We start from the raw sequence: 17,979 nt of genomic DNA, 5'->3' as shown, positions 1-17,979 counted from the left end.
CGGCCGGTGATGGGCCGAACATCTTTGAGTCTGCTCGACAGCTGTAGCAGTGTCGACCACCGAGGTGAATGTAATGGCTTCACCCTTCAGCCGTAGAACCGCCAAAACCATTTTTCGCATCTCGCAAACCAGAAATAAAACGATCTCTGAGCCGAGCTGGACGCTCCTCTGCCGTGAACTTGCAGGCCACGGAAGAATGCTTCACTCGCACCACGAAATCAGCGACGCGCTCCCCTGTACCTTTTGCGAGGCGATCGAACTGGTACCGAGCCAGCTGTAATGACTTCTCTGGCGCCATGTGTGCTTTCATCTCCTGCACAATGTCCCGAAACGACAGCGTGTCCCCACTGGGCTTGTCTGGCGCCACCAAATCAATCAGCAGTCGATAATGTTCCGCCGATAGCGAGGCGAGCAAGATCGACTTCTGTTTGCTCTCGTCGACCACATCATTTGCGTGGCAATAGCACCCCAACTGTTCTGAAAACAATTTGAAGTCGTCTCCGAAGAAAACGGGCACCTGTCCGTGCGCCGTGACTCATCGATTATCCCATCCTCATCGCCAAATGTGGTGTCCGAGGCGCAGCGGAACATGGAGAGCGAGAGCGTAGCAGTAACTCCGCTTTATTGCCTGAGCGGATGTACATCAACGCCACCCCTTGCGGGCGAGTCATGAAACACGAAAACCCAATCACGTGATACAGCACACTCCTCCCCTCGTAAAATGACAATTCAAATGATGAAATGACAATTATAACATGACCAAACGAAACCAATCAACAGTCAAAATCCTCCAAGTACCGCGCCCGTCTCCTGACCCGCCTCGGCATGGCGGCCTTGTTGGGGAACATGGCGGCCTTCTTGGGGAACATGAACGTGGCATGGCGGCCTTGTTGGGGAACATGGCGGCCTTCTTGGGGAACATGGAATGGCGGCCTTCTTGGGGAACATGGCGGCCTTGTTGGGGAACATGGCATGGCAGCCTTGTTGGGGAACATGGTATGGCGGCCTTGTTGGGGAACATGGTATAGCGGCCTTGTTGGGGAACATGGCGGCCTTGTTGGGGAACATTGCGGCCTTGTTGGGGAACAGAAATCCTGAAAACCTATCAGCATGGCTTTTTGAATTGTAAGTCACAATTTGTGAACATTGTGGAAGTCATGACGTATTACCATGACGAATAACCCAGAACACAAATTGATATGCTGTGATTTAGCGTGGAAGGTAAAGATGTCCGGATGTATTCACAATCCGTGTCAATCCTGATTCACTCACGTGACCAACCAAAGCCCCACTCGTCCCTTCCTGTTCTACCAGTAGTCCAGGCAATCTAGCCCATTTTTTCACTCGATCGGGAACAAATTGCAACAGAATTTTTTTTTAGCGCAATGCATTTCTATGAGGTCCCCACAACACCATACTAAAAGTCGTAAGAAATCCCTGTTGCGGAAATGCGTCTAATTTGCATAAATCCAATATGGCGGCCAATTATCAATATTGTGCCATATCTTTGCTCACAGATGACATATTTGAGTGATTTCAACTTCTAGAATGGGTATTTTGTATCTAAGGATGCATTTAGCAAACTTTTAAACTTCCCTGGAACAAAATCCCATTTGTATAAATCCAATATGGCCGCCAAATATCAATATCTTGCCAAATCTTTGTTCTCAGACGATGTATTTTAGTGATTTAAATTTCTATAATGAGATCTTTGGATCTAAGGATGCATTTGTAAATACTTAAAAATTTCATTGGATGCATCTAGGACACACGCTATTTGCAAAGTCTGCATATGTACACCTGCAAATGATGCTTAATCTGCCAGAAAGTCATCCAGATGTCCATCAGCAATTTAAGAAAGGATACCATGTGGTGAGGCGCAGTGATCGGTACTGGGCAGGACTATCCACAGATCTCACAATTGAGCAAGTGCTGATGAGAAGTATAAAGACACATGGAGGCCTGACAAGAGGAAAAGGAATGACAGAAACTCAGCGTTTGGTGTGGGTCCTTTCCATGCCAGCATGTGCAAATATCAACGAGGCCATGCAGAAGCTCAGTGGCATCTCATTTAAAACCAGTGACCAGCACAAAGACCTGTCAAAAGCAAGACAAGCGAGCGATGTCAATGACACCCTTGATCTTATCAGCTATCTCAGGGAGAGAGATCCATTCGCACGGGATCCGTCCCTGTTTAACATTGCAAATGGCATGACAGCCCAGGAAGGAGTCAACGTTGAAAGATCAAGAACAGTTGGAGAAAAGATTCCAGCATCCATGGTTGGGAAATCTGTAGAAGAGTTCACCTTCCGGAAATGTGATCGAGCAGTGACACTTAATTCAAGATCAACTGTCAAGATCAAAGGAGAATCTGTGAAGGTAGATCCACAGTTGATCTTCCAGAGACTGGTAACCATTGGGGAGCGCTGTGAACATCTACAGTCACTCTTCAAATATGAACTGTGTAGTTACCCCCCAGCATGGTTTGAATCTTCCTTCCTTCCCCTGCAGGCCAATAAGGCTGTCCTTGCCGATGTTCTCTGGAAGACCATGCAAGGGGAGCAACGAGAACCAATTGGAAATGTCCAGTATATTCTCGATGGTGGTGCGCTACGTCATCATCTTCCATGGCCAAGAGGTTCCACATATGAGAGTGTCAGTCAGCTTTATGTCACATATGTTACACATAAATATGGGGCTGCTACCATTACCTTTGATGGATACCATGACGGTCCAACAACAAAAGATGAGAAGATGCCACGCACATGAGAAGGACAGGGGCTTGTTCAGGCATGACAGTAAACTTCACTGCTGGAATGGTTATACAGTCCAAGAAGGAGGAATTCTTGAAAAATGTGACAAACAAACAGCGATTTATTGTTTATCTTCGTGATAAACTAGAGCGGGCTGGGTGTAATATAGATCATGCAAAGCATGATGCTGATGTGCTCATTGTCCAAACAGCTATTGTATCTGCTAGAATCAAAGGCACTGTCCTGATAGGGGATGACACGGACTTGCTCATCCTCCTACTGCATCATGCTGAACTGGATGCACATGACTTGTTCCTGGCCCCAGAGCCCATACCAGGCAATCAGCCAAAAAGACCAGGATATGGTGCATAAAGCAGTCTAAGGAATTTCTTGGTCCTGCTGTTTGTGACCATGTGCTATTTATCCATGCAATCCTTGGCTGCGATACAACTTCTCACCTGTTTGGATTGGGAAAGAGTTTAGCAGTTAGGAAGATCAAGAGCGTTGCCCTGTTCCTTCAGCAAGCTAAGGTGTTCAGCCAAGAAGGACAAGTGGCAAAACAGGACATTATTGCAGCAGGAGAAAAAGCACTTATGTCATTATATGGTGGTGCCAAAGAACAAGGACTGGACACTTTACGATACAAGCGATTTTGTGAGAAGGTTTCCAAGAGCACATCTCATGTAGAACCTCAAACTCTACACCCAACCTCAGCAACTGCAAAGTATCACAGCCTCCGTGTATATTATCAGATGATGGAGTGGAAAGGAAGAAGCATCAATATGAAGCCGGAAGAGTGGGGATGGCACATGGTGGATGGACAATGTTTGCCAATACAAACTGACCAGCTTGCAGCCCCATCAAAACTACTGGTTGTCATCTGCTGTAACTGTAAAACAGACTGTAATACAAAGAGGTGCACATGCAGAAATCATAGTCTGCATTGCAGTGCTGTTTGTGGACAATGCCGTGGGACAAGTTGTGCCAACTCACAGTTACCAGATTTCACTGATGTCTATAATGATGACCTCGATGGGCATCTTCAGTAGGGTATCAATGTGCCTGCAATGAAACACTAGCCAAAAGAAGTGACTGTCATAAATTTGATCACAAAATATCCATATTTGGTGGCCATATTGGATTTATGCAAATGAGATTTTGTTCCAGGGAAGTTTAAAAGTATTCTAAATGCGTCCTTGTATACAAAATACGGATTCTAGAAGTTGAAATCACCCAAATATGTCATCTATGAGCAAAGATATGGCACAATATTGATAATTGGCCGCCATATTGGATTTATGCAAATGAGACGTATTTCCGCAACAGGGATTTCTTAGGACTTTTAGTATGGTGTTGTGGGGACCTCATAGAAATGCATTGTGATAAAAAAAAATTGTTGCATTTTGTTCCCGATCAAACCTTATTTTGCCTGGACTACAGGGTCTACAGGTACTGAACCCGAGATCAAGCGGATATTCACATAAACTGGCAGAGTACCCAACCTACGGGCGATCTTGTTCCAAGCATGCAACATGTTGTTCTGATGCACACCTTTATTTGGGCGGTGTATCGGCAAGTGATAGCTGTTTTCGCAAAATTTTATAACCCATGAAGTTACGTGCATGAAACAAAAACATACCTACTGCTTATAATTCAAAACACCTCGCTGCACTGGAAAACGTGGGGTTAAGAATGCTGCACTGTAAATGGTGGAGACCTGTAATACCCTCTCCTACCTCGAGGTGGCGCTACACGATACACATTTACATTTACATAGAAAATTTGCGGCGCCTCCCTCACCCCCCACCCCTCCCCCACCAGACAACGAGCAAAGATTTAAGGAGCAGGTTGCGGGTCACCAAACATGTTCTGAAAATTTATCAGTATGATTATATGTGCATTAAATAGTTCGATGCAAACTATTGTGGTTGCCTAACTATTGGGAAAATTAATGAAATTTAACTCCGAAGTTATTTCTCAAGGCTGTTGAAAAAAACAGCCACGTGCCCATATATGGATGGTGATGTCACGTTCTCCAAAACAAAGCGGATGCTCATTGAAGAAGTGTCCAGTTGAGCAGGCCGTTCTTTCGCTTTTTTGAGCTTGCAACTGTCTATATTATCCTTTTTTATTTTGAATTGTTGTAGAAGAAAGTTATTTGGATATTTGTACATCATGCCTCGTACGTGTGTCGTCATGTTTTGTGAAAATGGCTGGAAAACGGGTAATCGCTCGCACCGATTCCCTAAGGAATCAAACATTCGCCGGCAGTGGATAAGATTTGTGCAAACAAAACGGGCGAATTTTCCCCCAAAGAAAACGGGTAAAGAGGACCCTTTGGATAGACTTGTCATTTGTGGTGACCATTTCACAGCCGAGGATTACGAAGGCAACGCAATGAGTGAGCTCGGTTTCAAAACAAGCGTGACGCTGTGCCCACCATTCAGCCTTCTCCTCCTCAGCTGGCTCCTGCTTCATCTTCTCACACTGTGTCACCTCTCAAGGATTGGGGCATTGTGTTTATCTATAAATGCGCATAAGAAATTGAGAAATTATTAAAATAGAGTAAGTCATCACTATCCGGAAGTGCGTACGTTGTAACCCGTAATGGGGAACGCGGCCGAGGATCTCTTCCCCATCGGCCACGCCATCATCACTGTCGCTGGGGTCAAGCTCGGCTGTCAGAAAGACTTCAACACCAAGGGTCCATTATATTTGGGTCCATTGTTGATTCATTCTATTTCTGACTCTTGAGTGACTAGAGGGTTGGTGGTGGTCGTATGGCAGCTATCATTTCTTGAAGTGCAACTGTGTCGCTGATGCTGTGCCCCTCTACTAGCACACACACTGGAAGTGGTACTCATTTCGCCGACCTCGGAAGGATGACAGGTTGTGTCAACCCCCTGGTGTATTCATTCAGCGGCCGACGGGGCTTGAACTCAGGACCCTAGGATCCCAAGCCACCACCCTAACCACTGAGCCAACACCAGGCTACTAGAGGGTTAAAAAAATAAATTATTACATCAAGTCACAGACGAATCAAACTTTACATTATTTTATGCATTGAACAAGAAAATGAAAATCTACAACCCAATCAGCTGTCTGGTGGAGTCTGTCAGTGTGAACTGCCGAGCAGTCAGTCTTGCCACTTGTACACGAAATAGGCCGTTTTCTGGCACTTGCGAGTGGCTCAAATTTATATGGCTGAGGGCCAGAAACTCCATAGTATAAATTCCCATCATCCTCCGACTCGTCCTCGGCAATATCGGAATTAAAACACTCAATTTCATCGCCGCTGAAATCACTCTCTGATTCGCATCTCGCCATTGTTTACACGCTGTTTCCGAATGTTCACGAAGTTTTTGGAGAACGTGACGTCATAGCATCTTCGGTAACTTCCGGTCTGTTTTTCGATCACCGAGAAAAGTTTTGACTCAAAAGTTAATTTTAGCATATTTTGAGTTTCAAATGTAAGAAAATAAATACCCCACGTTTATTAATGTGCTTACAACCTTCGAATCACGCGATATCATCAGCGACCCAAAACCTGCTCTTTAAAAAATGAAAAAATACCCCGAAACATTAATTTGGGTCATCCTAAAACCTACGTAGCAAGTCTGAATGTAATCATTCCAGAACTGTAGAAGGAGGAGAAGCGTGACAAACACACAAATGAAAAATCAATCAGTGACACTTAGCGAAGCGGATGGTACTCAGTTGAGTGATACTCAACCCACCAGGCTGAACAGTTTACATTTTGTATCTCACCGATAGGTCGAATCTGAATCCGGACCTCAACCAAAATCAAATCGGCTTATTGTTACCTAACCAACTCATCCACCTCGTTGTGCACAAATCCATCCATCACCTTTTGAGATATTGTGCTAAAAATCGTTTTTGACCCTAACTCTCAATGGTGAAGAATCTTGAAAATTTTTCAGATCCGGATCCGGATTCGGCTCTTCACCAAATTTTAGCGTTGCTTTTCTTGGCCGGTCACCAACACACACAAAAAAATTCAGAATGATTGCTTGAAAACTGGCCAAAAGTCGTGACAAACAGACAGACAGACAGACAGATCAATATACTTGGGAAAAATTTTTTCACCAAGTAACAAAAAACACACACAAACACCGGTCTGTGAATTATAGTAAGGACAAGTCTGAAGACGACGATGGTTCACGAGCGGTATTTGACGATGTAGATTTTTTCAGAAGTCAAGAATGAGACAATGTGATAATGTTTGACCAAGTTATAAAAATGATTAACATGATGTGGTACTAGTGACAGTTTATGAGCTGCAATATGTCGAAAACCCGGTTTCGTTCAACAACTTTAAAAATTTGACCTTTGTATATCCTTTAAAGGTCACAAAACAATGTTGTGGACATTAAAATAAGGAAACAGGATAGGTGCTATGGTTTATTGGAGTTAGTTAGCCGAAGAAGGTCGAAAACCCGTTTCGATTCCCACAACTTTGAAAATTTGACCTCTGTGAACTTGAAAGGTCAAAGGTCAAGGATTATGACCTTTGGTGCAAAACTTCCTCTGGAACATTCCAGGATCAATATAACGTCATATAGGCTATATGGCATTTCGCACTCCTCGGATTATCCATACGTTGATGAAATCAGCGTAAAAACAAACTTGAAGGGGGCGCCACGGGCAAGGTGTTCGAGATAGAGCAAAATGGTTTCAAGATTTTAGGTGGGGAATGACCTCAAGATTATGCAGAAAAAATATTGTCATCCCAGCTCTCAAAGTTTGGGCGGTCGTATGATTTTTATGTCAAAATTCGAAATTTTCTAAGTTCGTGACCTTGTAACCTTGACCTTGTGACCTTGACCTTGGGACAAAAATGAAAAATCGAGCTCTGTGGGGCTAGGCAGGTGCCATTGGGCTAACCAAATACCGAAACCCTTGCCAGATTCGACAAACCCCCCTCGGAGAAGATGGATTTTTATGTCAAAATTCGCAATTTTCTAAGTTCGTGACCTTGTGACCTTGACCTTGGGATGAAAATGAAAAATCGAGCTCCGTGGGGCTATGCAGGTGCCATTGGGCTAACAAAATACCGAAAACCCCTGCCAGATTCGACAAACCCTCGAGGAGAAGATGCAAATTGAAATCGGCTCCCCCCTAAAAAACCAATTCGCAATTTTCTAAGTTCGTGACCTTGTGGCCTTGACCTTGGGAGGAAAATGAAAAATCGAGCTCTGTGGGGCTATGCAGGTGCCATTGGGCTAACCAAATACCGAAACCCCTGCCAGATTCGACAACCCCCTCGGAGAAGAAAAATTTTTATGTCAAAATTCGCAATTTTCTAAGTTCGTGACCTTGCGACCTTGACCCTGGGACGAAAATGAAAAATCGAGCTCCATGGGGCTATGCAGGTGCCATTGCGCTAACCAAATACCGAAACCCCTGTCAGATTCGACAAACCCCCTCGGAGAAGATGCAAATTGAAATCGGCTACCCCCTAAAAACACATGTTTTTTGGGCGTGGCTCTGCCCATAATGGGCGCACCACGCCCATTTTCTGGAAAACACAACTGGATCATGATATAAACCTCCCACCAAAATTTTATCAGGATCGAACCAAAACCCACGGAGCTATGCTCGGGACAGACAGACAGACAGACAAGCTGGTAGGCGGACATGGGTAGTTACCTACCCAATAGAACCTAACATGATGGGCCCGTTCGATGGGGAATGACCTGAGGATTAAGCACAAGAAAATTCATGATTCTAGCTTCAAGGGTTTTATGCTGCAGATTGTTTTTTTCGTTAAAATACCCCCACATTTAGAGGTTTTTCGGCCATTGCTGGGCAACGGAGGGGACCATAGCAACGGTTCTTTCTCACACGTAACTAGGACATACCATGAACCTACCATACCAGTTTCATGTATATCTGACTCATAGTCTCTGAGATATAACGAACTTCGTTTTTTTATTGTTTTCTACCAGGGTTCATTCAAAGTCTATCTGCTCCGACAGTTTTGATAGGATCCGGCTGGAAAAGTTTGACAATATGGCTGAATATACTACCCACAGTCGCTCGTGGCCCGATTTTTGATTTTCGAAAAAATAATTTTTTTAATGATTTTTCAAAAATTGCTTTCAATTTTCAAAAAAAAAAAAAGTCCCGTTGCTTGGCAATGCCTTGACTTGGAACAGGCGGCAACAGTTTCTTAAAGGATAGAGTGCTTAAATTCGTTTTTTTCACTTTCCTCACTCGTATCATCGAATACTGTCAGGTCAGGTTCGATCTGTGACCTGCTACAGGTACCATGTAAACCTGTACTAACCTGTTCCATGGTCGGGTTGTCGGCGACTAAACCGTCTCCCCCACCAGGTTTTCTGGTGAGGAGGGTGTTTGGAAATGGACACCCAGCAGGATTAAAAACAAAACCTGTCAAAGGGCGGAGGAGCTCCTTGTGAGCCAACGGCCATCCATATCTAGTGCCCAACTGTGTCTGCGGACGTCCTCCTGCAGTTGGGTCACTTCTTATTAGGAGGTTGGTGGCAGGATTTGCACTCCGGCCACCGTAAAACCCTTCATTCCGCAAAACGCAAAAACGCAAAAAAATCTGAAAACCCACTCCGTGGGAGTACCTCCTGTGCAGCTTCCCTTCGCAGGGCAGCTCACCGGATGACGGGATTGGGGCAAAGCCTTCGGGACCCCCAATCTTTGATAGGAGGGAAACCACGGGGTAACATCCCTGGGTCAGATTGCGGGAGAGTGTGTCGGAGTGGTGCTGAGGTGTCGTCCACCAGACGGCGGTCTCCTTGGGTTAACCTGAGGCGGTCCCTTCGGGTGGGTGCCTGGAATGTCCTATCCCTAAGAGAGGATGATCACCTGTCTCTGTCATCATCTGAGCTCAAGCGTTTGGACATCGGGATTGCAGCTCTCTCTGAGGTTCGGAGACCGGATTGCGGCGAGATAATGGTGGGTGGTTACACCTACTATTGGTCTGGTCGCTCTGATGGTTACCATACCCAAGGAGTTGCTGTAGCTGTGTCCAATAAGCTGACCCCAATGATAATTGAGGTAACACCGGTCAACGAGCGTATTATGAGATTAAGGATTCGTCACTCCTTAGGTGTCATTTCCCTGGTCTCTGTTTATGCTCCGACTGAGGCGAGTGATCTCACCGTGAAGGATGCATTCTATGCCACACTCGAGTCTGTGGTTGATCAGTGCCCCAGACAAGATACACTTCTAGTCTTGGGGGATTTCAATGCATCGACTGGAACTGATAGGCACGGTTATGAGGTGTGTGTTGGTCCCCATGGGTCAGGAACTATGAACCAGAATAGCACTAAGTTCCTTGACTTTGCAAGAAGTCATGGACTTAAGGTGGCTGGTTCATGGTTTCAGCGCCCACAAGCTCATCGCTGGACTTGGTATTCCAACGCTGGCGGTGTGGCAAAGGAGATTGACCATGTCCTCATTGACGGTCGTTGGAGGATGATCCAGAACTGCAGGGTCTACCGGAGTGCTCAGTTCCTCAATACTGACCACAGGCTTGTTGTAGCAACTCTAAAGCTGCACCTTAAATCCTGGAGAATGGTACCATCCCAGCCGAGGCTGGATGTTACCAAGCTCAGGGATGAGAGAGTAGCTGAGGAGTTTGCGAACAGGCTGAGTGGACACTTGGGGGGTCTGGGTGCTTTGGGGGGTCCTGAAGAGTTGTGGAACGCCTTCAAGACCACCGTCCTTGATGTTGCCGGTGGATGCCTTGGAGCTCACCGCAGGGCAAAGAAGAATTTTGTATCTCAAGGGACACTGGATACCATTGACCAGAGTCGCAGGGCCAGGCTGAATGGCAGAGCTGAGCTGTTCAGGGAGCTGAGGTGTAAAACTGTACGTGCACTGAGGGTGGACAAGGAGGCCTATGTGCGAGGAATCTGTGAGGGGGTAGAGCATCACCTGTGGACAGGTGATTCTCGTCCCGCTTACAGGGGAATTCGCGCATTACGTTCATCCAAGCCCATCCCTCGGAGCACTACAGTTCGAGCAGAGAGTGGTAGGCTCTTGACAGAGGAGTCTGAAGTGAAGGCCCGCTGGGCCGGTTACTTTGAGCGGTTGTACCAGGCTGATCCCCCAACTGTCGAGTTGGACGTCAAGGGTGTTACAATCCCTGTTGCTGACCCTCGAATCAACTGTGGTCCACCTACACTTGTGGAAACACGGGCTGCGGTGAACCAGTTGAAACGGGGCAAAGCTCCAGGGATCTGTGGCATCCATGCCGAACTTCTCAAGGCTGGTGGAAATGCTGCACTCGTGTCGTTGCATGCAGTTTTGTGCTCTGCCTGGAACACAGGCATCATCCCAACTGACTGGAAGAGGGGCCTTGTTGTCCCTCTCTGGAAAGGGAAGGGTGATCGCCAAGACTGCAACAACTACCGAGGGGTGACGCTGCTCTCAGTGCCGGGCAAGGTCTTTGCTCGGATAATTCTCGATAGGGTTCGCCACCATCTGCTTGAGCACCAGCGTCCAGAGCAGTCAGGCTTTACACCAAAGAGGTCAATGATTGACCGTATCCTTGCACTTCGTGTCCTCACCGAACGCAGACGAGAGTTTCGGCAGGGGCTGCTTGCAGCCTATGTTGATCTCTGTAAAGCGTTCGATTCAGTGAATCGGGATGTCCTCTGGAGGATTCTTGGTCTTCGTGGGGTGCCACCAAAACTGATCGATCTGATGTCTGAACTCTACTCTGGTACTGAGAGTGCTGTGAAGTGTGGTGGTACCATCTCTGACTTATTTCCAGTTGTTACAGGAGTTCGTCAGGGATGTGTACTTGCCCCCACACTTTTCAGCAGTTGTATGGACTGGATTCTAGGGAGGATGTCGGAGAGATCAAGTTGCGGTGCGTCATTTGGGAATGTCAAGATCTCGGACCTTGACTTTGCAGATGATGCAGTCATCTTTGCGGAGACTTTAGACATCCTCTTGGGGGCCCTCGAGGTGCTGAATGAGGAGTCGGAGCCGTTGGGATTACGGGTTTCTTGGGTCAAAACTAAGATCCAGGCTTTCGGTGACATCTTGGATGCTGCTGTCCTGTCTGTGTCTGTTTGTGGTGAGGATGTTGAGGTCGTGGAGAGATTCACTTACCTTGGCAGTGATATTCATGTCTCTGCTGGCTGCGAGTCAGAGGTCAATAGACGTCTGGGTCGGGCCTGGGGAGTCATGGATTCACTGGATCATGGGGTGTGGCGCTGCCGGTACCTGTGCGGGAGGACGAAAGTCCGAGTCTTCAGGTCCTTGGTACTTCCAGTCTTGCTCTATGGGTGCGAGACTTGGACTCTGACCAAGGATCTGAGACGGAGACTTAATTCCTTTGGTACCAGGTCTCTTCGGAGAATCCTTGGCTATCGCTGGTCGGATTTTGTGTCCAACGAGCGGTTGCTGAGAGAGACTCGGATGAGATTTGTTACCTGCATAGTCCGTGAGCATCAGTTGCGGCTGTATGGACATGTGGCTCGTTTTCCTGACTCTGATCCTGCTCACCAGATTCTCTCAGCGAGGGAGTCTCATGAGTGGAGGAGGCCAGTGGGTCGACCACGTGCCTCATGGTTGCAACAGGTTGACCATCATCTCAAGGAGATGGGGATGGGCCTGGCATCTGCCTGGGGGATGGCCAGACGGAGGCCCCTGGAGTACCGGCGGAAAGTGGACGCAGCGATGTGCTGTTCTGGCACATGCTCCCATACCTGACCTGACCTGATCATCGAATGCCTGATCTTCATAGCTGAATTTTCACTTCATGCCTTGTCAGTGCTCGTTTTCAAATGAGCAGTTTGGAGCGATTTCATGCATTTTATGATGTCATTTTCCACGATGAACTGTCACGGACTAATTCAAGTTCATGATAGAAATATGATTTCAGATTTGAGGATCAGATCTCGTGGTCTAAATAAGTGTCAATCTGAAAATGTAAGAAATCAACGATGTTTTGTTTTTTGCCAGCGTGTCCCATTACCAATCAGTTTGCTATCGCTTGCCAAGCCAGCCATTCCTGAGCAACCATTTCGTTGGAGTGCTTAAGCCACTTGACGAAAGCTCTGCAAGCTGCTTGGTTATTCGTTTACAAGCCATGATGATGCACAGCAAAAGTACCCCCACTGTCACTCTGCTAAACGCAACCAAAAATACATTGATCGACGTACAGTGTTCCGGCCCCAGCTGCTTACGTTGGGCTCCGCAGTGTCGTACAGTGCCTTTCGCAGCTTTTTTCCAAAGTTCCTGTTGTGCAAAAAAAAGTTGCACGAGATAAATTTTTTTCACTTTTTTGTGTAATTTGCTTTCATTATACAAAGCATCACTAAGACATAGATACGTATAAAAAAAATAACATTAGTTGACCGCACGCTCGGAGTTCCGTATACACGTACACGCACACAGAATTCAAGTTACGATGTTTTATTCCAGATAATAAATACAGAAATCTCATGAGGGAGAGAGTTGGGAACTACAGTAAGTTCCAAAATAAAAATCTCCACAGGTAATGGGTATCATAAAATGGGAATCACCAACACCAAGTTTGTAATGTATGGAAGAATGAAGAATTCAGGAATTTGACAGACATATCACAAACACGTCCTTGGCCAAGAAAATGGATGATCGTCAGAATTAATTTTTTGTGGATTCGTTAAAATCCTCAAAGAACATCACGAAATATCTGATCCACCCAAATTAACATGCATGATGAAACAAGCTTACATACATATATATATATATATATATATATATATATATATATATATATATATATATATATATATATATATATATATATATATGTATACACACACACGTCTGCACAGCTCTGTCGTCATGTCAAAGGTAACAACCACATGAATGAGCAGTTTTAGAGCTGCTCATTAGAGCCAGAACTGTAACAATAAGCACGGCTACAAAAAATAACAAAAACTAACTTTTGGCACAAAACCTTTGAACAAGAATGAAGAGTTATCAGCACTCGGAAACACCAAATCAGGCTAACAGGCATGGGTGAACACGAAGAAAGGCATTCAGAGGAGAGCTGTGCAGTCACAGAGTCAAAGTATCATGATACGATGGTTACTAATAACCAGAAGCACACACAGTTGTTTGAGGACATATTACAATGTTAGTTTGACAGCCTCGTGTGAAAAGGACAAAAAAATATTTTCAATCAAGACTGCAACAAAGAAATTATACTTTTTGAAGTAACCGCACATATATCAGAGGGGCTGGGGTGAGGAGGGAGCTAATGGGATTGGAGGGAAGATCTGGGAAGGGGGGTTGGTGGTGAGAAATTGGATGGGGTTCCAAAATGTGCAGCGTTTTAGTACGTATGAGGACACTACCTAAAGATATGTGTGCAAGGGCCAGTGAGGCCTTCAAGCTGTGAGACACGAAGGTTTCATTCTACGTCGACAGATCCTTTTGTGAACAAAGAGGTACATCAGGCAGAGGCAGACCACAGACAGAAGGTAGAGCACCATGCACAAGCTTAAGTCAAGACGAGAAAAGCCTATCCCAATGACAGCAATCCATCTTGAACCACCGACTTTGATGTCACTTTCGCCTGACATCTTCGCCACATTCAAATCCCGTTCTTGTCGCCGTCGTCGCCATAGCCTAAGGTGGGTAGCGGTATGCACATTCTCTCTGCCCACTCTCCGTTTGTGGCCGACTTCAGATTCTACCTCAGTGGGTAGAATGGGTAGGTATTGTGGAGATATGTTTTCCTCTCTGTAATGGTATTTCAGAAAATTGAGAACAGCAGAGATGTTCCACTGATGCTCACTGCCATGCTGGATATGGCATGCTTGGCAGATTTCTGGTGGTGGCCACTGGATCTTGGGAAATTGTGGATCCTCACTCACGGAACCTGAAACAAGCAAGACACACAATTTAAGTCAAAGAAGACCATTTGGAATGAGTGAATGTCATGGCATTCCCACCATGTCCTTATTCTCCCTTAACATTTCAAGCTGTTTTCTGGAGTTGCACTGAGCTATTACAAGCTCGCACTGTTATTATTGAGATCACCAAGAATTCATCACCGTATGTATTAAATAGCAGCAAATGCAAAACACTATCTACTGACTACCAACAAATGTCCTTATTCAAAGCTCCAATCCCTCAAAATTGTTACTCAGAAACCAAATGAAAACCCCTCCCAGCTTGCCTGCAATCCTCAAATTCACTTTGTTGTGACTGCGCCACAGCCAAAGCACTGCAGCATCCCAGGATCGCACAGCAAACAGGCTTTTTGCCATTTGCTTAAAGTGGACGGCACATTCATGACAACCGAAGAATTCCGACACGTAGGCACGCATTGCAACCAGCACGTCTCGCATATCCGAAAGGTCATCTGCAAGGAAGGCCGGGAAGGATACGGGGTGCTGGAAATGAGATCACGGTTCCAAAAGGGCTCATCACAGTGAGAGAGCGAAATGCAAACAAAGAGCAAAAAAAAAATTGCAGGCCGAGGGGAAGACAAACACGCCTCCTGTTTTGAACCCTCCCCCCCCCCCCCCCCAAAATAATTTCCTATTCTCAGTGTCGAGAAACTTTCCTACCTGTACCCTCAACCCCATAAATTCAATAATAACTAGACGTGCAGTTATATATAGACGGCCAGACAACACGCTGCTCTGGCACATGCTCCCATACCTGACCTGACCTGACTTATTTATATAAGTTGTATATAACGAGCAGTTATATACCAAAGCCACCCTAAATTGATCGGTGAAGCACTTTCAGAGAAAAAATTTAAAGCTTTTCGCTTTGATCCAATATGGCTGTCAGACCATGTGACATATTACTTTATCTCTATCCAACTAGTATATTTCCCATGAGTGGTTAGATCACATATTTAAAGTTTCGCATTGATCGGCTGGGGTTTATATTTCGATCCAATACGGCTGCCAGACCAAGTGACCAATCACAATATCAGCAAACCTTTTTCCCCATGGGTAGTCGATCAAATATTTGAACTTTTGCATCGATCTGCTAAGCGGTTCTGAAGTAGTAGATCTTTAATTGTTTTATCAATCCAATATGGCAGCCAGACTACGTCACCAATGACGTCATACATTTAAAACTGAACTCAAATTGGGTAGCTGATCATATATATGAAGTTTCAAATTTTTCAGATAAGGATTTTGATTCGTCCAATCATGGCTGTCACGCCACTTCACCGATGATGTCATCATTATTAAACGATTCCCCACGAGGAATTGATGACATACTGTATGTCAAGTTTCAGTTCAAATTGAAAAACAATGTGCATGTGGAGTCAGTCGCTCCTGTGTTGAAAGTTTTACATCGATCGGTAAAGCAGTTTCAGAGAAAACAAATTTTAAAATGAATATAAAAGTGCAAAAGGGGGGGAATAATAGTAATAATCTGAACAATAACAATTGCGTCGCAGCCAGTAAGGCTTAGACCCCTCACTATTTACAGGAGGGGGTGGGGAGTGGCAATGAAGAGGGGCATCTCATTTCTATTACATGAAGTTCACAGAGTTCAAAGTTTTCCTTACACCCCCCCACACCCCCCCCCCCCTCCGGCGATAGCTGCTGAGTTCATTGTTCACATGGCCATGGTGAGCACATAACAAATATTATTATGAGGTCCATGATGATCGGCTGACAGGCTGGCAGGCAGGTGTTGGCAGGTGTTAGGTGGGTGTTACCTCAGGCAGACAGCTGTTATAGGTGGTCACGTAGGCAGGTGTGGCAGGTTCAGCTTTTGGATGTGAGTGGCGCAACCATAGCAGGCAGACAGCCGGCTTCACCCTCAGCTAAACTAAACCGATCCTAAACCTGCCCCCACTAATCCCTCCAATCCTATCTCCTACTCCATCGACTATTATTACTCCCCTTCACAGGAGGAAGCCAGGCATGCGAAGTACTACAAGGCTGGAGTTGTGTGGCCTTACCTGGCTTGCTGACGGAGTGACTATGAGGGCGTGCCTTCCCCTAACTAATGATTTGGAGCTCAATGGGCTCTCACAAACTCCAATTCTTATGCTCCAGCTCTTCCAATGGACACAGATGTCGAATGACGTGAAACGGAAGTATCTATTGTACTCTAACCTAGTTCTTTCAAAACACCTTTTTTCCAATTTATTTTTCAACTCCCCTCCATTCTGGTTCTAATAACCAATTTGCCTGCCGCTCTTTCTTGTGGTTCTAATAACTTGTTATGTTTGTGGGGTAGATGGAGGAATTTCATAGGAAAGATAGGATAGTATAAAGTTGCTTGGCCCGTGGACGTGTAGGAGACATCTTGATGTAAATGAAGTAGGGAAACTATGAGCTTAATTGTTACTTGTCACCACATGGGGGCTGGTGCGCTGTTAATTAGAGAGGGATTGAGGACAATTTCCCCCAGTATGCAATCGCACCACTGTGACTTTTCCCTATGTTTTTGGATTGCAAACCAGCAATGATAAAATTACATTTTTGTAATGGCAACGGCCTTACAACTGAGCTGTATGACCAAGTAGGACGAAGCCCTGCATCCAAGGGTGACGGCGGACAGTCACACCCCCGAGGCTGATGATTGATGGGTGTGACGTGAGAGGTAGGAAGAGGAAGAAGAGCGAGGAGGCAGCAGATCAGATGGGACGGGGAAGGAGCTCGTAGCAAGAAGCGAACGCACAGGTGAGGTGAAAAGGGCAGAAGGGAGACACGGTTAGAGACTAAGGCTCGAAGCGGGACAGAAGCGAGAGAGGCAGGATAGGTGGTTGAAAGAGCAGGCATTACAGCTGGCTTTCCTTCGACGCACGAAGAAGACAGCACGATTGTCGTATTCATGCTGAGGTGAATTGGCTCGCGTGGTGAAGCAAGATACTAGCCATCGACTCTTGGCTGATCGTGAGAGACCGACCTCAAAGCCTCGTGTATATCACTGAAGAGAGCAGTTGCGTCAGCCAGCGCGATCGACGAGAAAGCCGTGTGGCGGTTCCTGAGCCCTGAGGTCGAGTGCAGTCTCCGAATTACCTCCTGTACGTCTTCCCACCGAGAGAGCGACTGGGCGCCATTTTGAGTGCATTTTTCCCGTGCAGTGACGGAGCGGTTCTAGTGACTTTCAAGCTTGAGGAGCCCATCCCTGGGCACACAGCTAAGTGCCGGGATAAAGGAAGGATTTTTATTTTATTATCCTGTTCCCTTGTCTGTATTTAAATATGTGCGGAGGCACCTTAATTAGATTGTTTACC

General features: G+C 45.8%; 1 protein-coding gene across 3 annotated transcripts in view; it reads right to left on the bottom strand.

Moving 5' to 3' along the window:
- Positions 1-13,165: 13,165 nt before the first annotated feature.
- The window catches only part of LOC147013647 (sulfhydryl oxidase 1-like), a 52,866-nt gene continuing 48,052 nt past the window's right edge, over positions 13,166-17,979 (bottom strand). For all 3 annotated transcript variants that reach the window (XM_085855717.1, XM_085855718.1, XM_085855719.1), the window contains exons 11-12: positions 14,938-15,123; positions 13,166-14,637 (exon numbers count right to left, since the gene is read on the bottom strand). In XM_085855717.1, the coding sequence (XP_085711843.1) occupies positions 14,144-14,637; positions 14,938-15,123 (680 nt within the window). In that variant the 3' untranslated portion in view covers positions 13,166-14,143. The remainder of the gene's footprint in view (positions 14,638-14,937; positions 15,124-17,979) is intronic.

This window comes from Eptatretus burgeri, chromosome 14 (genome assembly GCF_056783735.1).
Source record: "Eptatretus burgeri isolate ZD-2024b chromosome 14, Ebu_testis_v1, whole genome shotgun sequence".
NCBI classification, from domain to species: domain Eukaryota; kingdom Metazoa; phylum Chordata; class Myxini; order Myxiniformes; family Myxinidae; genus Eptatretus; species Eptatretus burgeri.
The sequence above is the reverse complement of the archived record's forward strand: the minus strand, read 5'-3'. Positions and strand labels throughout refer to the sequence as shown.